The sequence below is a fragment of the Grampus griseus genome, assembly GCF_964374135.1.
Source record: "Grampus griseus genome assembly, chromosome: 13".
In the NCBI taxonomy this organism is placed as follows: domain Eukaryota; kingdom Metazoa; phylum Chordata; class Mammalia; order Artiodactyla; family Delphinidae; genus Grampus; species Grampus griseus.
Window position 1 is genome coordinate 62,051,435 of NC_139007.1, and position 24,081 is coordinate 62,075,515.

The 24,081-nt window shown below is 42.7% G+C and overlaps 1 protein-coding gene across 1 annotated transcript in view; it reads right to left on the minus strand.

The window, feature by feature from the left end:
- Positions 1-22,739, minus strand: part of MAP7 (microtubule associated protein 7) — a gene marked incomplete at its 5' end in the record, with an annotated part of 163,003 nt that extends 140,264 nt beyond the window's left edge. The window contains one exon of the mRNA XM_082668805.1: positions 22,673-22,739. Within this exon, the coding sequence (XP_082524931.1) occupies positions 22,673-22,739 (67 nt within the window). The remainder of the gene's footprint in view (positions 1-22,672) is intronic.
- Positions 22,740-24,081: the final 1,342 nt, after the last annotated feature.

The window sequence follows — 24,081 nt, forward strand, 5'->3', positions numbered from 1 at the left end:
CAAATCTGCAAAATCTGTTCCCCGTTTCATGCATACGCAGCCCTACAGAGTGTATAAATACCACCAGCAAACGGTGCTAGGAGATCACCAGCACTCCACGCAGTGTGTACCCCGAGCATAGTTGAGGAAATGTGTTACAGAGAGCGTGGGAAACGGGGGCTGTCTCCGGCTCTGACCAAAGGGTAGGGCTAATGCATACCTTTTGGTCTTCTGGAATTCCCATTCTTTTGCTGTTCATCTTCCTCATTAATGGTGAATAAACCAAGGGGGACTGGCCTTGCATGGGTCTTCTTCAGTCTCTCTTGTCGGAAAGCTGTAGCTGATCCAGGCATACCGCTGCTACTTGCTTTTTAATTATTAGTACATCAAAACTATATGCTTATATAATTGCAGCTCCCAGGAAGCTGCTAGTTTCTAAGCTGCCGCTTCATTTGAGCACTTGTAATAGATTCCCTATGGGTAAACAGTGTGCAAACAGCTGACAGATACTACCAGCCTCTTGGCAACTGAGGCCCCACAGTTCCCCCTCACCTAGCAGCACCCCGCCTCCTCTGCAAGCCCCCTCCCACTTACCCCTCACAGGCACATGTGCTGGCTCAAGCTCGCTCACACACACACACACACACACACACACTCTGTCTCTCTGTCTCTCTCCTTCCAGAAAGGCACGCAGGTCGGATGCTTCCCCCCACTGCCTAACCTGCTCAATCAGATCCCAGCTTCTCCCTCCTGCTGCGGCACCTTTTCCCAATCTTCTTTTCCTGCTACGGCACAGTAAAATATTCAGCACACACAGCACAGAAGGGAAAATAGGAGATGCTGCCGTTAACAGTTGCCCTGACAACCCTGACTTATCCTAATCAAGGAGGGCTGGGAGCGGCTCCATCTCCCCGGTGGAGCCGCCAGCCTGCCGGGATGCTGGTCCTGGGAACTTGCCAGCAGAGGGTTACAGCGTGAGGCGAGCAGCCCAGCCGCTGGGCAGCTCCCTCTTCCAGTCGGCGGCCGGAGTAGCAGGAGGGGAGGAAAATGCAGTTTTGCTTGCACAGGCAGCAGTGGACCCCAGCTGGGAGAAAGGGGCTCAAGGCAAGACGGCGTTTTCTTCTTTTGGGGGGCCAGGTTTTCCATCGTGATAATGATTGCGAGCCCCTGGATAAATGAAGGCATGGCTGGTACCCCACAGCTCGCTTCACACTCGGTAACACATCCCAGTTTCCCTGACATTCTTACAACCCCAGAGTCTGTATAAACGCAGGCTTGGTGGCAACTGTCCTGAGGACCAGTGCGGCCCTGTACCCAAGACCCTCCAGGGAAGAGAACTGTGCCTGTTCTCACAGAGACCACAATCTGGAATACTCCTTCTGCAAGTCTAGCCGAAAGGACAGAAATGAGACACTACGATCCTCCAATGGGAGAAAAGCTGCCTTGATTATATCCAGCAAACTCCCCCCAGTGCCCACTGCTCTGGGCGAGTCCCTAACAGCAATGCTGAGCAAGTCTCAACACTTGACCCAGTTTTAGTTCTTTTCTGGACTGATTTCTCCAAAGCACACCATCAAGTGATTATTGTTTTCTCCTGAAATAAGCTTTCTCACTTTATAAGACTCTCCATTTCTAGGCTGCCTAAAATTTATACTGTGTGCAAAAAACCCTAAATATACAATAAATGACACTAAAAAGTCAACCTCCAAATTAAGAAAATAATCTTTGTTCTTTTTGTTTCTGCCTTTTAATCAAATTCAAGTCAGCTTAGAAAGTCCAAAGCAATCCTCGTGCTCCCAGCCCACTCTTATTTTTTTCTCAATCCTTAAACTTATCCAAGAGGGGACGCAGGGACTTTGAGGCGAGGTAAATACCCTCTCTAAATCCTTTGCATGGAAGAGCAACTTCAGACAATTCACTATCCTCTCGGTACCTCAGTTTTCTCTGTAAAATTGCGGTGATGACATTTCTCTCATAGGATTAGGGGCAAGGATTGAATGATGGTGGCGCTATCGCAGTGAGAAGTGCTTAATAAATACCAGCTGCTTTAATTACATCTTAGAATACATTGTTGTAACTAGTTCATTTTTGCTTCATAATTATTTAAGGTGTTTCCAGTTCAACTGTCAACTCCATCAAGGGACACTTCTGCTTTTTATCTACTTATACTGCCCAGTCTCGGACTGGAAAGGTACTAAACGGTTAGCAAACCCCTGCTGGAAAAAAATAGATAAATCTTGAGAAATCTTTCCCTGCAAAGGCTGGGAGATTTAATTAAGTCAACATGTTTAGATTTGTGGCTTAGAGAAACACAGGAAATTTCATATATGGAGTTTATTTAAAATCATGTTAACCTGTGATGTAGGCATTTGGAATAAAAGACTGGGAAACGAGCTGAATGGGTCTGAGAAGGCATCTGAATCAGCATCATTTTACACACAAAGAGGCTGAGGCCCACGAAGTGAAGTTTCTTGCCCAAGTCAAATGTTAGTTGGCAGTAAGTCTACGATGAAAATTTAGATTCTCTTCTTCCTACTCCAGTTCTTCTCCTTCTGACAAATACTCGGCCTACAAGGTTTAGAATCCTAGACCCCTCTTCAACTTCTACAGAGATGGCAAGATGTGGAGAGGAAAGGAAAGGGAGGATCCATGCCTTGAAATAAACAGTGGATACAAACTGGTTAATGTATTTCCATAACCTTCTGTAACTGGTAGACTTTTTTCTGAATTAAATAATTTTTTATTTCCTATTTATTTTTCTTTAATCAGATGATCAATAAACACAGGCCAATTATCACACATAAACATATTTATGAAATATTTTCAAATCTACTTTAGTTTCTTTTATTTCTAGAGAATCAGGCTAGCACTTACAAAAGCAACATACACACAAAGTATAGTTGAAACTAGCTTTTGGTAGAGAAAATGAAAATCAGTGTCTTGGGCAAATAACAGATTTCATTCAGAAATATTCCTCATCCAAGTAAAGCTAACAGCTTCTGATCATCTCCATTGAGTTTAATAAAAGTATTACTGAAAGAAATCAAGAAAAAGGACCTTTTTCTCCACCTTCCAAATAAAAAAATGAAAATGATAATATTTATACATTGTCCTAGGATGACAACAAAAATCCTTCCCAAGAGAGGTTTTTGAAAGGCAAAGTGGGCGCTCAAATTCAAATGACCTCTGCAGAAGATGTCCATTCCATTACTTTCAAGGATGGCCTCAGTCATTTTATGGAGAAATGCAACAGCAAAGCAAATACTACTTAGCGTTTAAGTTGTCCAGACAAGATCACAAATTTCGAGAAGGAGTGCTCCTTGAGGTCTGTGGCTGCACTCAAGGCACCCAGCAGAATGAAGGTCCCGGGGAAGAGAGATCACAGGACAGCCCAGCTCTACCACCCAGTCCAGGCAATCAATGGTTTTCCGCTTCTGTTAACTTCAGTGGAATACCCCTCAGTGACACAGACCGAATTTTTCATGCTCTAGCCTGAGGGTCTCCTGGAGAATTTTGATTTGTCTCAAAATCTGAAAACCACCAAAATGGCTGTTTTGCTTGGTTTTTAAAAGAATACGAGTTATACTTAAAATCACTTATTGGGGGAAACGAAAGGCTACCAAAGGAGGTCAGAGGTTGCCACCATCATGTAACCCATAAGGCAAGGAAGCCTCAAGAACAGGAATATAATAGCCCATCATCTGGGAACATGTTCAACTTTATGTCTGACGCTGTGCTAGGTGCGTTAGATATGTTATCTTTGTTAGTTACAATAACCCCAAGAGAGAGGAGTCACCACCTGACAGATCAGGAAACTGAGGCTTGAGAGGTTCAAGTTAACACAGCTAGTTAAATCACCGGGTCAGGATTAAACCTAGGCCCATCTGCTCTAACGCCAAGATGCTTTCATCCTGCTGCCCTGTCAATCCTGACTCCAGCATCAACTAACTGCATCTCAGTCACAGCTGGGACTAGTCACAGGGAAGCAAACAGCTCAAGATCAAATAATCATAATAAAGGATTCTTTTCCTACCCATGAAGTACACATTTCTTACCTCATTTAAGACATATGAAAACATTTGAGATTAGTTTCTTAAATGCTCAAACCCAGCCTTTAACAGATACAGGGGTTAAGTTATATAATTCCAGGACTGCTGTGGCTTGATCCCTGTAGGGGCAGAGCTTGGGGCTATAGTCTTCTCCTTTTTACACTCTGACCCCAAATAAAAGCAAATGTGGAAAGGGGGATAGTGAGACCTTAAATTTAAATATCCCCAGAAGTAAAATGAATACCACTGTGAATTTCTTTACGTTCCTCAGCACGAATAAGTGTTTTCAGTGTGGCACAATTGCCGTTGCATGCTGCCTGCAGATATAGGAGCTTAATTCAGTTCTCACGGGAACTGGGGCAGGTAGACTTCCGAGAGTCAACCAGGTTTTGCGACTGTTTTGTTTAAATTGTTAAAATAGCAAGTGATATAGTAACGGAGACCTTGTATAAACGAGAGAAATGAGACACTGCCTGGTGTAAAAGGGTAGATTTTTACAACTAGCCTGGCTTTGTACAGAAAAAAAAAGTTTCAGAACAATCACAAAATGTACTCACAATCATAGGTGGAAAGTGGTACCACTCATCACTGCTATGAACCAAACAGGTCAACAGGCCCTTGAGCAGCTGCTGTTCCCACCCCACCCACAGCCCCACTCCCTTAGTACACAATGAATTTATGTCTCTCTGTCCTTCTACCCTGGCTGCCTGGCACCAACCCATGCACATGAAACCGAGTTAAACTTGCTGATCTAGCAGGGAAGTCAGCTCATGACTTGGGCCTTGCTGTCACGATGTTAAATAAAGGACTAAATACATGTAGGCACACGCATCCGAACATACACCTTCAGGCTTCTGTTCACATTTATGCTTCCTAAGCTTTTATTTTGTGACCATAAAACTGGAAAATAGCATAGCCCCTGAGTGCATTTAAGAATATCCTCTTGCAAAGAGAAATCTGTTTAACCAGTGAGAAAGTATAGCATAGCCCCTGAGTGCATTTAAGAATATCCTCTTGCAAAGAGAAATCTGTTTAACCAGTGAGAACGTATACCTAGATTTTTCTTTCTACAAGCCTAGTGAGCTTTACAGAAACATTACTGAAATGGTAAAGAGGCTGATTTGTACTAATCAAGTGCTGTAGTTGAAAACAAAAATTATTACTGCTGGATTGAATGGTCAGTCACTAGTAAATTACAGTTCTATATCTATATTAGTTAGTTACTTTTCAATGGGGCCCAGGAGTACCAAAATGCTTTCCCACATTTCTATATTAGAGGAGATGATTAATTCTTCAAAACTACTGGACTTCAGTCATCTTTTAAATTCTCTATGCATCTCCCCCAAAGTAAGCTGCAATTTACTTCTAGCAGGAGTTTTAGAAATCCACGTGTTAACGTAATATTTATAAAAACCTCAGCATCGTTTGAAAATGACAAAGCCAGCATAGGTTGACACGAACTCAAACAACCCCTAGGGAACAAAGGGTCCCAGCAGGTTCTTTGCCATCCCCATCCTTGACGTTAAAGGGCTCCCTTACAGTTTCCTAGGATGACGCCACTTCCTGATGGCCTCTGTGGCAATAAAGGCACAATATTCTGCCATCCTGCAGCATTATGCAGAGCTTCCGACAGGCTGCTGGACAAAGAAATACTCACAAAGGCAGACTGACACTTTGAAAGGAAAATAAAGCAGGTTTGCTTTGATCTTCCTTACCACCTTTTGTTAACAGGCTTATAAGAAAAACAGTAAACGCTACCCCAGCAGTGACGTGCCATGAACCAAGAAGTACCAGGTCCCTGCCGTGCCTTTTATAACATTTCTATAAATCTTTGCTGCATGAACACTTCGTGGTGCTAGCAGAGCCCGCTTTCCCATGTCTGCTCTGCCGTTAACAAATCTAAAACCTCCAGGGTTCGGTTATCTGAATGTAAGGTGTGGACACTAAGTCTTCCTGAAAACCCTTTCCTAAACATTATGTATCACTAGCTAAGTTGCAAATATTATAAAAACGCCACATTAAACGTTAACCCAGTAACATATGCTAGAATGCCTTTAGGGCCTCCGGTTCATTATTCTCAGTGATAATACTTTATTAATGTACATTACATGGACTTCTGAATTCCTTGACCAAAGTTAAAATGTGCACAGAAGCTCCTTTCCTCTAATAGCAACATCCTTATTAGTTTAGACATGCAACTTTACAGATTCAAACTGAGGCACAGAAACCAATCACTGGATTCAACAGAAGAATCAGGTGCCCAGGGTAGTGTTTCTAAAAGTTACCTAATCCACCATTGGTCTGTGAGCAAGTCACATGTTTAATTTTTGAGACGCACAATTAGAAAGATAAGAAATGGGTTCCCTGTCTTGCTTTAGGACTGGTGAAATGTCAAGGATGCGAGATGGGGTGCTTTGGAGGATGACACTGGAGGGCAGGCAGCAGCCAAGTCATGTAATTGTTCTGCCACCAAAGACAAGGAGTCATTGAGGGGTGTTGATGACTAAATGTGTGATCCAGGCAGGCCAGTCTGGCAGCTGGTGTTGGATGGGTTGGAAGGGAGAAGGAGTGAGACTTGAGAAAAACTTGTCACATGATAACTTGGTCCAGGTGGAGAAAAGAGATCTCAACCGGTGGCTGGGGAGACAGAAGGCAAAAGACAGGAAGACAAGAATCATTCATTCACTCATGGCTTTTGTTGTTGTTTTAAACAGGTATTCCCCGGCATGTGGAAGACTTATTTCAGGGGAATGAACGTGGATACCAAACGCCCTCAATAGTCCAAATAAAAGCTGTGAAGCGAGCAGTGGGAAGGAAAGGAGGTTAATGTTCTTATAAAAGATTCAGATGAGAACGAGGGCTTTATATCTGTAGATAAAACAAAGCTGAGAGATGGCTAGAATCAGGACCAAAATTATCTAACAGACTGAAATAATGGACGATAGCTAAAAAGATTCATTTAGTCGTGATAACTACGAACACCTCTTATTACATTAAAAAGGAACAACTGCACAGGTACAAAGTGAAGACCTACCCAAGCTTTAGCAGATACAAGGAAGGAGGGCCCTCGGACAGTACGCTCACTACACTTCAGTGTGATGAGGCAGTAAAAATCCTAACAGCATCATGGGCGGTATCAGCAGAGAGCCAGCATGCTGAGTCAGCGGAACAAGCCTTCTTTATTTTTTGGTCCTCACATCACATGGTCTGAGCTAGATATTTCCAATGGGATGATAAATTAGAACATATTCAGAAGAGAACAACCTAGGATTTATCATACAGATCCTAAGCCATAACACAGGAGGATTGTTTGAAAGAAAGTACATTTTCTCTAGAGAAAATAAGACTCTGGAAGAATAAAATAAATGAATTAAAGGTTAACTTTCAGTGTAGTTCAAGAAGAGAGACTGAGGTCCGGTGACTGGAAGTTACCGGAATGTAACGAGCTGTGCTTTCCATCACTGAGAACTGCCGTGCACAAACACTGATCTGGGGCGATGTGTTGGATTAACGCACTGTGTACGGGTTGGATTTTTAGACTCTCGAGTCCCTTCTGATCCTGAGATTCCGTGACCTGGTGAAAATGGAAACTAGAGTTATATCCCCACGGGAAAACAGTCAGGCAGAAAGAAAAAGCCTGAGAGATTCAGATAGCCCTTTTCCTTGCAGTCACTGTATCTCTATACTTAAAACTTCACAGGGCTTCACTTTGTGGGAAGCTCTGCAGTTGTATTGTTTTACTCATTCGACTGATGCCCCCCAGAGGTTTTAGACGTAAAGCTAAATAACGAAAACAATGGAAGCCCCGCTCAGTGGGTGTTTCCGTGGGTGTTTTGGATAGAAGAGGCCCACTCTACAATTTCTGCACCTGCAGCTTGCAGGCCTCTCTCCTCTCCTACCCACCCACAAATTAATGAAAACATACTGTGTGAAAAACGCTGGGGAAGAGGGGATAAAGGTGAATAAGATATACAGGTTTCCCTTAACGGCACAATTTATTATGGATGGCTCACTGTGGCTACATGACTTGAGAGATAAGATACAAAGGTTTGGAGTGAAAAGCAATTAAGTATAAACCAATTCAGTATATTACTTTATGGACATTTTAAGGAGAACGATAGTCCTAAGCCTTTCGGTCAGTAAAAACATACATCATAGTAATTTGTCGTAGGCAACATGCACAGAGAGAAGATTTTTGTCATGATTTTAAAGACACTGACGCGTTACTGTTGGTTAAATTTAAACAAGTTTTACCTGCAGAAATTCTCTCACAAATAACCTGCAATAGCTTGCCATGCATATCCTTTTGAACACTTTCTTATGTACAAATTAAAATGTTTGTTGCGTTCTCCAAAAATGTGTCCGTATATTTCTGTACCTGCAGTGTAGTAAAGGTTTAGATGAAACCCCATAATTATAGTGGCATACTGTCACGTAGGTTTCAAGCAGCAAAATAAACAGTGCAGCTCAGAAAAGAAAAAAAAATTGGAGACGCCAAGAACAATGTGTTTCAGACTGTACTGAGACTTCCCTCCAATCCTTATCCTTTGCTGCTCTGCTGCTCTTCCCAATTCACTCTCCTAAAACTAAAACTGACATCAATTACGATTTTTTTTCCAATTTAGGAAGGCTTAATAACCTCTTTTTACCTTTAGATTAAAATTTTCTCTCTTAAAAAGTAATCTAAGTGTTTTGAATATTTCTGGGGCAAACCCTTGATTTTCTTTCTAAGGGTCAACGTATCACGGTCAGGGTTCTCCAGAGACACAGAACACAGAATTAAAAAACCCCCACAGAATAGTACTTTTGGTTCTGTGTCTCTGGAGAAAAATACATAAAATGTATATAAAGAGATTTATTTTAAGGAAAAATAGCTGCTGCGATTGTGGAGGCTGGCAAGTCCAAAATTGTAGGGAAGGTCAGTAGGCTAAAACTCAGGCATGATTTCTATACTATAGCCTTGAGGCAAAATTCCTCCTTCTCTGGGAAACCCCTGAAGGCCTTCAATGATTGGATCAGGCCCCCTAGATTATCGAAGGTAATCTATTTTACTTAAAGTCAACTGACTGTAAATGTTAATCATATCTGCAAAATACCTACACAGCAACATCTAGCCTAGTGTTTGACCAAACAACTGGGCACTGTAGCCTAGCCAGGTTGACACATATAATTAACCATCTCAGTCAGTGACCCCAGAGAGATCCAGACACTCTATCCCACACTGAAATCAACATGCTGCAAATGAAAGCATGCCAGTCAAAAGTCTATGTGTCAATGATCATAACCTTCATTGAATAGGCCGGATACTATCTACTCAAATCATTTCCCAATATTGCAATGCTCTGTTAAAATAATATTCATAAACTGGGGACAGGACACCTCAGAGTAGACCTATCAAATCCCCCTATATATTTTCACTAATGATCTGTCACTGAGAAGCCAATACCGTTTGGCTTCAAAGCATCAAATAAACCCTTTTTATCATTATAAGAACTAAGCAGTCTGGTTGTCTCAACATTAAGTGGTTTAGAAAGTACAGATAAGAACGTTAAAAGAAATCCTTCCCACTGTTTCAATTAGAAGAAACTATAGTATGTAGATATATGGATGAGGGGGTGGTGAAATAAAACATGCTTTTCATGAGAAGGTAAATGAGGTACTAAACTTTATACATTTATTGACTTATTTGTTAATTAGAACCAACTCTGACTAAAGAAGAATTATACAATTCTCTGGCATAGTTCTGAAATCAACCTAGAGGAAAGAAGTGACTAACAGAAATGCTAAATTATATGATCAGGGTGGGTAGATTTGAGGTTTGGTCATTTTCATTCAGTGAAGGTCCACACTGAAAAGGATTAGCACATCCATTGTAACTGTCAGCAACCAACCAGAACACCAAAAACCTTAATCTAAATGATACAGGTAAGGAGAAGTATACTTGGGGTTAGCAAGCCCAGAAGCTTTTAATATTTGCAACTGCTAAGCCAAAGATGTTCCTAGTGCAACAATGATCACTTTTTAATAAAAGATACGAAGCATTAATTTCCATGTAGATACTGCTAGCAACCCAGTTCATTTTTTGGTAAATACAGCTTCTTTTAATCTTGCCTGACCTAGGGCCATGGAGATTTTAGGGGGCTCTTATATAGAAATAAATAACATCTCAGAAGGATGAACATGTTGATAAGGACACTTAGGGCGCTCCAAACCTCATCTCTAATACCTTTTACCTTTCATATTCGTGTTCTAAGCCCTTGCTTTAAAACTCATGTAAACTTCAGACAGGCATCTGAGGAAGGATTATAATGCCAAAGACTTGGCGAACTTCCTAAACCACCACAAATGGACCATTTTACCTTTTATCATAAGGCAAAACGGCTACACTTCCACCGCTGAAGGTACTAAAATCTTTGACGTGCTTTAAAAAAAAAAAAAGTTGTTCCAAACACATGCAATATTGCAGTAAAGGAATCAAAGTCATAATAAAAAATCTCTCCTCCCTCCCAAATTTTTTTTGCTGGAGACAGTACTAGCTGGTTTCCATACAGGCAGAGAGGAAAAGACTTGCCCTGAAACCCCTAAAACAAGAAGCACCCCCTCCCCGCTTAGAGCCCAGAGTCAGGCTGCTTCCAGCCCACTGGAAAAAGACCTTGTTCTTGTTTTCTGTTTACAAACAAGAAGAGGGTGGTTTTTGTTTAGTTTGGTTTAAACCAGAGCTGTTTGTTTTAAAAACAATTGCAATGATGCAAATTGTTCCATGAACAGGTTTCCAGATAGGTACGTCAATATAGAAAACGATTTGCTCTGTACAGCAAGAAGTCACTGCACACTTCACAGCTAGTGTGGAACTGGACTTCACAGGTGTCTAAAGGCCGTACGCCGAGTCCTACTTCTGAAACAGGAGCCAGATGTAGAACAAACACCCTTTTTCTCCTTCCTTCTGACATTCTGTGCTCCTCCTCTTCCAAAACCTTCTTCAGTGAAACCCTGCCCGCCTTCACAAGGACATGTGATTCTAATCACACATATGGTTTAGGATTTGTGTTGCACAAGTTGGTGGATGACTGGGACCATTTTTTTTTTTGCCTCCATGCTCAGCGAGTAGCAGGCAAACGTTGAACCAGATCGGTTTGTAAATAAATGGGATGACATTCTCAAAGCTGAGTACTTCGGTTACAGCTGGACCACCAAGAATTCAATCAGAAATGCCAATCTAGTGTTCTTTCCTGTGAGGATTCATTGGATAAGATTATGGGGTTTTTCTATTCAAAGGCATTTGCCCTCTCATAGGTCTCCTGGACTAAAAATGGCTCCAGCTCCCTTTTCTCAATTTATTTTAACGCTTCCCTTCTACTGTAGAGCTATTTCTTCTACTTGTACTTCCTGATACTCTGCCAGGGACTTATGCAAAGTCACCGTACAAAGCATGAGGATGTATCTTTTTATATACACAATGAGGGCATCTTCACAGTTTGTGAAACTTCTCACGAAAGTTTGTGGAAGGCAAGCTGTATACGCTTCGTCTATTTTTCTCATAGAGAAACATTCAGTGAAGTGACAGTGACTTGTGACGGAAATAACAGACCTGGCAAGTCCATCTTTTTGGTTTAAAAAGAACGGAAGTCTGTCTTTCATTTAAAGTGCAATAATTCTGTAGCAATCATACTTTAAGAACTTAAAACTTAGAACGATGATATAGTAATAAAAAACACTTTTGAATACCATAAAAATGAAACAAAAATAAGGCAAGAAGGGCTGACCTGGACGTCCAACTCAATTACACCAGAATCCACGAATCTCACAGGCCAGTGTGTAGCAAGCTACTACCGGAAGGTTTTGTGCATCATTTTGACAGGTGGAAAGCACCATTGTGCTTTGATGATGCTTCCCATACCTGAGCCAAGCCAATGGCCCTGTGATCACAGCTGCAGTCAGGCCTAAATCAGCATTACATTTGTATTCTCATTAAGGAGACTTACAATTATAAATAAAAATTTGCTTAAGGGAGAAATTTAGCATGCCAGGGTACGTCCACAGTTTCAGTGACGCAGTACCAATCCTTAATAATCAGGACCACAATAATTATAACACTTCATGCTGACGCTGTGTCAGGCACTTATCTATGTACGTTACATGCATCAACTCATTTAATCCTCACCCTGTGAGGCTGGTACCACTATCTCTGTTTTAAAAAGGAAGAAACTGAGGAAGACGAATGGTCAAATGACTTGCCCAACATCCCTTAGGTTGTGTGTCGGGAGCGGGGGAAGAGATTGCAACCCAGGCGGTCAGACCCCAGAGTCCCAGCACAAAGTAATAGTTTAGCATTATCCCTAACTAACTTGGTAGTCAATTTTTGAGACCTATAGCTTCACACGTGCTCAGTTTCAGTATAATCTTGAGGGGGGGGGGGGAAAGAATCAAAGATACTTTCTCCAGGGATCACAGCCATTCCATCTCCCCTACTGCCCTTTTCCTTTTGGTCCTGGATTTTTACAGCTGTGCAGACGCCAGCTGCAAGGAGGAGAAAAGAGGAAACCAGTTCTGCCAAAGGTGAGCTCTCCCTGGAAGGGCTTCAAATCACAACGGATGGCATCACAAAACCTCACAAGCACACACAGATGCAACTCAGAAGCGCGTCTAGACGTTCTGACACACAGAGCCAGAGCTATTCATGTGAGGTGATGTTCAAAGCCATAGATGTGAATAATACCGCTGAGAAAAAATGCAAAGTGAGAAGAGCAGAGGTTACCAGACTGAGCCTTCGGTAGAGTAATATCTAATGATGAGAAAGAAGAGAGGCGAAGGAAGGAAAGTTTAGCCCAGAGGGTATTAGCGTCAGTGCAGGCAGAAGGCGGAAGGGGAGAGCATCACGGTGAAGGTCATGCTTGAGTCAAGTATTTACAGACAGAAGAAACAAGGGCTGGTCTCCAAAGCCAGGCATCTGGTGATTAGAGTTCATGGGTCACCATGAAAATCTCTGGGAAAAGTATATAATTTTCTACAAAGAGAACCCTTTAATTATCTATCCGAAACTGACCTTTCCTTGTTTTGAGGAGGGGGGAGAGGAAGGCAGTGTAACAACAAAGCAAAGTAGACAAAAAGAAAGCTAACTACCTAACATTTTGTCTACCTGAACATATTCAGACATAAAAGTGCATAAATATGTCCTGGAATATATGTGTACATAATACTTGGCTATTCAAGTGGACTCATACCCATATTCACTTCTACCTTTCCTTCAAAAAAAATTACTGGGTAAAATAAGAGATAATGCGAGTAAACTCACTAGATTGGGGGCAGTAGCCATTACGATTTTCCAGGTGGTTTTTATAAGATATACTCGACACCTCCGAATCAAACCTAAGGTCAAATGGAAGAGCACTAAATAGGAAATGGATCTCAAGTAGTTTTCGACCTTGACTCCACACTGCAACCACCTGGGGAATTTAAAAAATACTGCCACCTGGCTCCCACCCCTAGAGATCCTCAGATAATTGCCTAGGGTGCGGCGCGGGCATCCAGATATTTAAAAGGCCCCCAGGTGATTTTTCACTCACTGCCAAGATTGAGAAGCAATGATCTGAACCAGTGATGCTCCAGCACACGACCTCAATAATCGGTTCAACAACATAACCGTATGTCCAAGCAGAGAGCTATATTCAACTGAACCCACCAGGACTGCGGGGTGTACTAATTTAGAGCATCTACCATGAACAGAAACCAATCCAGGAGGAATGCAGGAAGCAGGCAACCAGGCCCTGCTTGGTGTCTCTGCCACACTAAAGAGTCTGGTCAGGAGCTTCTGGGAAAGAGGCCTGGATTAAAATCTTGAAAAGCAGCCCGGTATATTTACTGTAGTCAATTATGCACATTACTGCCACCAAAACAGGCCTTGTGTTGGGTTGTGGGAACACTAAAAGAAGGGGGGGGGGTTCCTTCCAGAACTTCACCTTGGAATTTAAACTCTTCCTAGAATATAGCTTCTTTTCTACTTTAAACGGTGTCAGGGATACAAGTTTTATACATGGAAGGTTATGCCATAGTAAGTAGTAATGCTTCTGTTTACCAGAAAGCCAACTCCAAAAAGGAGGCTTTAATAGCATTAAAAAAGGCACAAAAGAAATTTTAACATATCCCAAATCTCAATACTCTATACTTAAATATACACAGTTTTACTAACAATGCTTGCAAAGCCCAGTTCACATATACCAAATGCATTTCACTCGGCTTCCTTTCTGCTTAGTTTTGCATCCCTACGTTCATCTGCACTATCCGGTCAGGTGTGTCCATTGTCGGCATTTTCTCACAATTCTCTCTCACAACTGCTTCTGTAGGAGCTTTCAAGGATGAGGAACTGTTGAGTGCAGTGAATTCTTGTCAAAAATATATTACTCTTCAAATCAAAATTCAAAGTGGCACTTATTAAAAGAAAATCTTATAGATTTTCTCAACTGGCTATTTCTCAAATAAAGATACTAAGGAGAACGGTAAACAAATAGAGAAAAACCATCTGATGCCATTTAAATTTGTGAACTATAAGTCAGAGCATTTTCAAGAGTTAATGAAGAGGGGACTTCGCTGGCAGCCAGTGGTTAAGGATCCGAGCTTCCAGTGCAGGGTAAGCAGGTTCGATCCCTGGTCGGGGAACCAAGATCCCATGTGCTGCATGGCACAGCCAAAAATAAATAAAATAAAATGTGATATGGTTTAAAAAAAAATTTTTTTAAAAGAGTTAATGAAGAGGAAGAAAGCACTGACCCACTGAAGAGCTAGACAAACTTTAAAGCTTGATTTTCTATGGATAAAGAAGATGTGATTATCTATCTACATATTATATATATATATATATCTACACACACACACACACACACACACACACACAATGGAATACTACTCAGCCATAAAAAAGAATGAAATAATGCCATTTGCAGCAACATGGATGCAACTAGAAATTATCATACTAAGTGAAGTAAGTCAGAAAGAGAAAGACAAATACCATATGATATCACTTATATGTGAAATCTATAATATACCACAAATGAACCTATCTACAAAACAGAAACAGACTCACAAAGAGAAGAGACTTGTGGCTGCCAAGGGGTGGGGCTGGGGAGGGATGGACTGCGGGTTTGGGGTTAGTAGGTGCAAACTATTACATATAGAATGGATAAACAAGGTCCTACTGTATAGCACTGGGAACTATATTCAATATCATTGGGATAAACCATAATGGAAAAGAACATAAAAAAGAATGTATATATGTGTATACTGAGTGTGCTGTACAGCAGAAATTAACACATTGTAAATCAACTATACTTCAATAAAAATTTTTTAAAAATGGATTTTCTAGAAAAAAGTAAGCCTGAACATCATACACATTTAGCATATAGAACCTTAGACCATGCTCAGTGGTTAAATGTCCAAAGACATTATCAAGACTTTTTACAAAGCTCTGCAAACACACTTCAGTAACTGAGAACAGATACTAAGTACCGGGTTTGACAACATAAATTCTGCCAACAAAGAGTAATCCAGGCAATAAAACAAATTATACCATCAATATTTCCAGCTTCCTAACTGCAAAAAACACCAAAAAAGTTATTTCCAAATTCTGGAAAGCTGTATCTCAAGGGATTAGAAGACAGACATTGAAGAGGAGAAGAGAATTTGGATTGGCATGGGATGTGGTGGATGACAGCACTTCTGTTCATAATCAACTTCAGAATGCAGACTCCACAAGAAATAAATACTATGGGGATAAAAAAGAATAAAGAAGCCCATGACATTAGAGCCAAATAAAAACTCCACATTATACCCGGGCTCTAGGAGCAACTCTACCTCCACAAGTTTTCCTAGTTTAAGTGAGCATCATTTAGCGTCCCTAAGGGCACTATTTTACTTTGAGGTGATTACATGGCTTTACTAAAAGAACTTGGTGAAATGGCTAAAAAGCAAAACTAAACATAACAACATCAAGTGTTGGCAAGGATGCAGAGCAAGTAAGACTCACATACGCTGCTTGTAGGAATGCAAGATTGCACAGCCATTCCACAGAACAGTTCATCAGTTTCTTATAAACATACACTTACATATGAGTCAGCAATTCCACTCCCAGGTATTGCCCTTAGATAAATAAGAAAAACCTGTACATAAATGTTTACAGCAGCATTACTTATATCACCAAAGCCTGGAAATAACCCAATGTTTCTCAATGGGTGGATGGATTAATCTGTGGGACTTCCTTACAACTGGCAAACTGCCACCAATAAATACTGATACACAAAACGCGTCTGAATCTCAAATGCATTATATGCTAAGTGAAAAAAATTCAGCCTCAAAAGTCTATGCGAGAAGATGTGGTACATATATACAATGGAACATTACTCAGCCAAAAGGAATGAAATTGGGTCATCCGTAGAGACGTGGATGGACCTAGAGTCTGTCATACAGAGTGAAAGTCAGAAAGAGAAAAGCAGATACCGTATGCTAACACATATACATGGAATCTAGAAAAATGGTACAGATGAACCAGTTTGCAAGGCAGAAACAGAGGCACAGATGTAGAGAACAAACATGGACACCAAGGTGGGGAAAGCTGGGGGAGGGGGTATGAACTGGGAGATTGGGATTGACATGTATACACTAATATGTATAAAATAGATAACTAATAAGAACCTGCTGTATAAAAAAAATTAAATTTAAATAAGTCTATGTGTATGATTCCACTTTTATGACACTCTGGAAGAGGCAGAACTAGGATGGTGAACAGATCAGTGGTTGCCAGGCATTAAGGATAGGAGGACATGACTGCAGAGGGGTGGCATGAGGGAATTCTCTGGGGCAAGAGAACTCTTCCGGATCTTTATCATAGCGGTGGTTACATGACTATACATTCGACAAAACAATGAATTGTACACCCCCCCAAAGCAGTAAACTGTATGCAAATTAAAAAGTTTTAATTAGAAAAATTTCAAAGGGGGACTTTCCTGGTGGCACAGTGGTTAAGAATACACCTGCCAATGCAGGGGACATGGGTTCGAGCCCTGGTCTGGGAAGATCCCACATGCCGCGGAGCAACTAAGCCCTCGAGCCACAACTACAGAGCCCACATGCCACAACTACTGAAGCCCACGTGCCTAGAGCCCGTGCTCCGGAACAAGAGAAGCCACTGCAATGAGAAGGCTGTGCACCACAACGAAGAATAGCCCCGCTCACCGCAACTCGAGAAAGCCCGCGTGCAGCAACGAAGACCCAGCACAGCCAATAAATAATAAATAAATTTTAAAAAGAAAAATTTCAAGGATTTGACATTTTTTCCTTTCACCAGTGAACTTTATGTAGGGTCTTTTAAATTGGCTACCTTTACCTTCCAACTGCTAGTCTATTAATCACATAATCTGCTACATACCCTGAAATGCCTCTTCTGGGGGTGATCAGTGACTACTCGGTAACCACGCCAATGGTTTTTTTTTTTCCTCTTCACTCTCTGAATCCTCAACCTCCTCGTCCCTCTCCCTTGGCAGGTATGGCATTGCTCAATTACGCTTTTCCTGACTTTCTGGCTTTTCCACCTTCTTTGCTGGTTCTTCCTCCTCCTGTGCTTGAAGTGTTGTCTCATCCCCTTTCCATTTTTCTTTCAAAACTCTCCTCACCCTCATGGCTTCAATCACGTTCCCCTTATGGAATGAATCCCAGAGTCCCAACCTGTTTTTCTCCTTCTTCCCATCCTTCCATGTGCCCATTAGACATTTCTACTTACACGTCCCCCTTGCATCTCAAATCTCCATGTTTAAAGCAGAGATTTTTCTAGTTCTCCTACCAAAACCAGGTCCTCCTCATGACTATCTTCACGCCACCCTTAAACCAATGAGCCAAACTTAAACCTGGTGTATAATATTATATGTCAACTTTTTACCTGCATCCTTTGACACATGCCTCTGTAGAATCTTGAGTTAATCATTCTCTTCCCATTTCCACTGCCATGCCACAGTGCTGGCCCAACGCCTGCCCAGAAGACTTCTGCAGGAACTTCAAAGCCAGCCTGTATGTAGCTGAATGTGTCCTGCTTAAATCCCTCCTCTAGTCTACACTGCTACTTCAAAATGAGGATCACATGGGTAGAATACCGATCACCTCGCTATCACCAGAGATTTGGCTAATCTGCCTGGTTATGCCTTATGTTCCTCATACACTCTCCCCTTCCCCCGCCCCGTGATACCCTTCCCAAAGCAGCAAAAATCAATCAAGGGAATGACTTTCCTAGATGAAGGGACCATGCATTCCTAAAAGGCACAGCTGAGCTCTTCTGCTAGACTTGGCAATCAAGCTTTCAAGATCCATGGGTAGACAATTGCCTAATTTATCGCACTTTATTAAAGATATGTTATCCTTAGGAATCATCAACATTTCCTCACTGCCTGCAGAATCATGTACTAACCTCTTAAGCTTGATCACGCCACAATTTGGCCTCAACGTGCCTTCATTCCTAATCCACCTCTAGACTCTTTCATGATGAGCCTCACACAGTCAATATGACCAAAACTTTGCTCTTTTCCACATCTGCACCTTTATATTTCTCTCTTTCCTCCATTCAACTTTATATGTCATTTACCCATTAAAAAAATTTAAATTACTATGCCCAGTATGTTTTCCATGATGAAAGACCACAGCTGGAAGTAATTCTTTCTTCACTTAACTCCTCATAGCCTGCAATTATTTATTTGTGAGTGATGTTTTCCTTTTGAAATCCACGGACCATGACCTCATCAACCTTTCAGCCACCATAAAGCTTTATAGAAGGTACATATTTCTTGGTCAAATTATGCTAAGCCTCAATATTTTCAATTCTTATAACAATATAATGAGACCTGAGTTTTAAAAAATAACCCATTTCAAATGATTTTCTGTCATGCACCAGGAGGCAAAGATGTTATTTTTTTTTTTAGAGAACATGCCAATACGAATTAGTGTTTCATACACATGCCTAACTAATGATATCCAATAAAGGCACTCTCCTGAGCACAAATGCCTCGTCTAATAATACTTTCCTCCTACTTCGCAAGATGCAAAGGTAAGAGCCAGCCAAAATATAACAGGAAAAAAGTTATCTATTCACTTGGAATGAAGCATTAATAGCTTTAGGACGTGACTTTCAAAACAATGAGTTTAATAACAAATTGTAGTCTGAACCCCATCTAACAATTTTTATTTGCAGGTATTTGTAGACCCTGAAATCTAATACCTTAAATATCACTTTTTAATTTGGAAAAATGCAGTGAAGGGTCATGATCCAGATCACAAAAAAGGCCCATGTTGTTCCCCTGCACTGCCTGCTAAAGAGAGAAAAAGCCCAGTTCCAGGTTCTATGTCATTTCCCCCAAAGGAATAGCAACAGAATTCACAGATTATAGGTATTAACTTATTCCCTGTGCATGAAAGTGTGCTCTTATGAGTTAGTCAAAAGCAGCTTTAACTTTGGTCTTAATTCAGTAGGCTTTTTAAAAGGGAGTTATTAAATTGAGAAATTACCTCTGCACACTCTCACAGCTCTCGGCACTAGCATACGATTAAGTACACAAAGCCTGGGCAGAGGCAATTTTGTGAATTTCAATCTGTTACCAAAATAATAATTAAAAAAGGACTTGACATCCTCTAGTGGTGAAATTGAAAACTTGTTTCCAAGTCAATTATTCTTCTCAGTTCTTGCCTACCTTTTGTTATTGAAATATATGTGGAAAGAACTGTTCATTCTCAAGAAAAATTTAAAAAATCACCGTAAAGAATGTGACTTGACTACCTTTGAGTAGAAAATATATACTGACAGAAATAGCTTTTAAATGTTGAAATAAATATGATTTTTATATGCTACCTTTCAATATTCTTAACAAATGTCTCATTTTATAGGTCGTATACTGCCAATTTTCAACCCATCCTTGATACACATACATACATATGTATATGATTATGAACACATTACAGGTGTTATACTTTTTATTTTTTTGTGGTACGCGGGCCTCTCACTGTTGTGGCCTCTCCCGTTGCGGAGCACAGGCTCCGGACGCGCAGGCTCAGCGGCCATGGCTCACAGGCCTAGCCGCTCCGTGGCATGTGGGATCTTCCCGGACCGGGGCATGAACCCGTGTCCCCTGCATCGGCAGGCGGACTCTCAACCATTGCGCCACCAGGGAAGCCCTACAGGAGTTATTTTTATAATCACCTGAGATTCTAAACTAAATTGCCCTAAAATTAGACCACAGTCTTTGCACATGGACAGAAAACCTAAGAGAGACATTTAAGAATGGGTCCTACCACCTAACAACCAGTTCTAAAAAGGGAATAAAATGAATCCCTCAACAAATGTTGCTATTTGAGGTGGCAATTTTCACCTGTTGATGGTAATAAAAGACAGAAATCCGCACCCCACCCCCCAAAACCCCACCTCAATACAATCCTGTAATTGTTAAAAAAAATAATGACTTGCAGCATTTGAATGTTATAATGTGCAATATGTCCATAAGAATGAAGTACTACATTGAAGTCTGATACTCAGGTATAGGTCACATGTCTTAAATATATGGAAAACTTTGTAAGTTGTTAAAATTCAAGCAGTCCTCACTTGTACACTCAAAATATCGCTACCTAGACTTAAATATATATATATTTTTCACCTTTCTTCTTTCTTTGACACCTGCTCACACAGGTGCTCTGAGCACGAAAAACCTTAATAGTAATCCAGGGTTAGAAAAATAGGAAAAAGATGCAAGCCGGAAATAAGTTTTAGTTAAATTATAAAGTACAATTATTCGAAAGACCATTTATAAAATTTGTCCCTTGGAAACTGGAGTTTCTAGGTAGAGATGTGGAAGAATTGTTTTCTATGAAGGAGACGGCAGCCAATTAAATTGCTCTCTTCATAAAGAAAATATTTCACTGACAGCCACAGGGTTGATTTGTAGGTTAATTGTTAGAAGCATGACCAGTTCGTTAGTTAACATGCTTGGGCACTGAATAAGCTAGTTTGTAGTTCACTTACATCTGAACAACTTGTTCACGTGCAGATTCTAGGAAGTGTTTATTTATTTATTTGAGCAAAAACTACTGTGTACAGAAGCAGGTTTTTTTTTTTTTTCTTTGTGGGGATTAGGCACCAAACCATTTATATTCTCAATGAGGATGCTGCCCTCCTGCTGCCCTCTCTTGGGGGACCGTAACCCTAAGCACCCGGCTTCTCAAGTTCCCTAAAGCAATTACAAAGGCACGTCCTCTAAGCCACCCGTTCCCACTCCAAACGAAAATAATGACCTGCCAACCTTTCAAACATTTTAAGACAAGATAAACCACCCTACAGGAAATAGCGTGACTTCAAAGTAAACAAGTTCAAGATTCCTTGTCTTAACCTCAGGTATTTTCGCTGGAGGGATTAAGTCTTTAGTCTTTAGGCACCCAAACTCTACCTAGCAGAACAGATACACCATTTGCAAATACTCTTATAGCTTTCTTGGACCTTTCACATCAAAATAAGCATACCTTCTAAGTCAATACCTCTTTTTTGAGGGTGGGAGAAGTCTTACATTTAGGTAACAATTGTTTCCAGTTATGTGTAAGCAGAAAACACAACACAGGGAGCCTGCAATTTGAATGTCTTTTTAAAATAAGAAACTGCCTCACCGCCCCCATCCCAAGTGTAGGAAGGTACCAGAAACAGTTTACTGGCCAAGAATAGAAGAGGGGAGTAGGAGACAGGAGTGTATCTGCAAGAAAAAACTATCGCGAGGGGGAAAATCGGCTGCATATAGTAAAATGGGGGAGGGGAGGACTTAATGCTCTTGGAGATGTGAGCTCCTGCCCCTGCCTCTGGCGTGGAAGTTGGGAAGAGGGGGTTCCTCGACACAGCGCCCTGATGAGCCGAGCCAACGTTCCTGCCTTGGGTTGGTGCACGGACTACAAACATGAACGCCGAGGACCCTTGTTTCAAGTCAACGAATCTCTGAGCCCTCCCCAGCACCTGCAGGCCCCCATCACCCTGCAACCAGCCCCTGCCTCGCGACCCCAGATCTCAGAACTCTCGTGAGCCGGTCGTTAACTGCGGACCCCAGGGCAGCGGGCGGGCGCTGCTCACGCGCGACCATCGCGCCGGGCTACCCCGGCACCCGGTGCGCCGGTTAAGGCCGGAGAGTTTGCGCAGAAAATGGTAATCCTGCTAGCCGTACCTGGCCGAGGATTATTCCGGTTGACGGTTTGGTTTGGGGGATACGATTTTCCCATTCAATTGAATCAGACCCAGCCCGGCAGGTGGGAGAGGAGCGGCCAGCGTCTCTCCACTTCCTCCTCCCGCCCGCGCTTCCACCTGTTTGGGGTAAGTCGAGCTGGAGCGCAAGAGGGGCGGCCGGCACTGCAGCGGGCGCCGGCGAACTTGGGCGCCGGGGCCGAGCAGCCGACGCGCGGAGGCGGAGGGCAAGCGGGCTCCGAGCCGGGGTACGCGGCCCGCCGAGCTGGCCTTTCCGGGCCGCAGCCGGGCGGGGGAGGGGAGCGCCGGCGCCCCGCGCGAGTCCCTCCCCCCACCCCCTCCCGCCCCAGGCCGGCTCGCTCTTCCCGGCCTGAGCCCGCCGGACCACCACCTGCCCCCGCAGCTCAGTCACCTGTTTCGCTCTGCGCAGCGCCATCGCCGCCCGTGTGGCCGTCGCCGCCAGCTCTCAGGTCCGCCATGGTGCTCCGATGACGCTCCGGGAGAGCCGCTCCGCCCTCTTCCTCGGCTTGGCTCCCGCCGGCCAACCCCCCTGCCGGGCCCCCGGCCCAGACAGGTGAACGCCGTCAGGGAAGGGCGGAGGAAGGAAGGAGCGAGCGCTCGCGAGCCCGAGGCGGCCTGGGCCCGGCGCGCGTGCGCGCCCCCTCGTGGGCAGGTGCGGCGTGGCAGCCACTCCGACCCACGCGGCTGGGTTTCCGCAACCAGAGAGCGGGCGGAGCCAGGCACCTGGGCCTCGAGCTTCAGGCCCCGGCTGCCCGCACCTCGAGGTCTGGAGGCGGGTCGGCGACGCTTGGTGGCGCTATGAACTGGGACGGTCTGAGGATCAGTCAAAGTGAGGCGAGAGCGTGCGGACGCTCTATTCGTCTCTGAGCTCTGAAGCAGCCAGGTCAATGTTACTTTCGCCAGGACTGGCGTTCATGCTGACAGCCGCCAGAGTATGATGCCACGTGGAAAGCCGAAGTACACGAGCTGGATTCCACACTGCGGTCCGGTCTCCATTCTGCGCTTTAGGACGCCATTGTTGATGACCTGTCTTTTCACCAGGCTTCTATATCTGATGAACCCCAGGGCATACAGCTTAATGAAACTTGTGCCCAGTGATGTGGCTTTTCTTATTCTTGATTTCCGGTTAGCAACTACCCTGTGACTCCTGTCTTGCTCCGGAAGACCAGGAAAAAAAGTTTCTTTTTTTAAAGAAACATTATTAGCTGCAGAGAAACCAATTTCTGCTCTAATAAGCAAATAAACGTTAAGCAACAAAATGCTGAGAAAAAAAAAGTAGCCTGTATAAATGGAAACATAAAGGAACAAAACTGAGGAGCGCTCAGTTCTGCCTCATTACACAGAGATGTACTCCCACAGACTCGGTCGGCTGAACACAAACGGCAAGCTCCCAACAGTTTTCAACCCTTTCAAGGACTTCAGCAGAATCGAGTGGACAGCCAAGCGTGCCTGAGAACAGTGTTGGATTTCTCGCTAGGGTGACAATTCTTACCATCCTTGCACGCACATCCTGCCACTCTGAGCCCAGCAGTGGACTGGTTTCGTTTGGTTTACTGGGTCACTGGCTGACTAGGTAGAGGTTTTGCTTAAGGGACACTTGTGCTGTGGTTTGTAGTCATGGATTTTCCCTTAGTGCCATTTCTACAGTGGACCAGGCAAACTGCTCATTTAGCAATATGATCTTCCTAAATCACTTTCAAATAACTCTTATCACACTTCTAATCGATAAAAATAAAACACCAGGTGGGTGGAAGTAGTTTTAGACCTCAGCTTGGGCCCAAGCAAAGATATATTTTACGA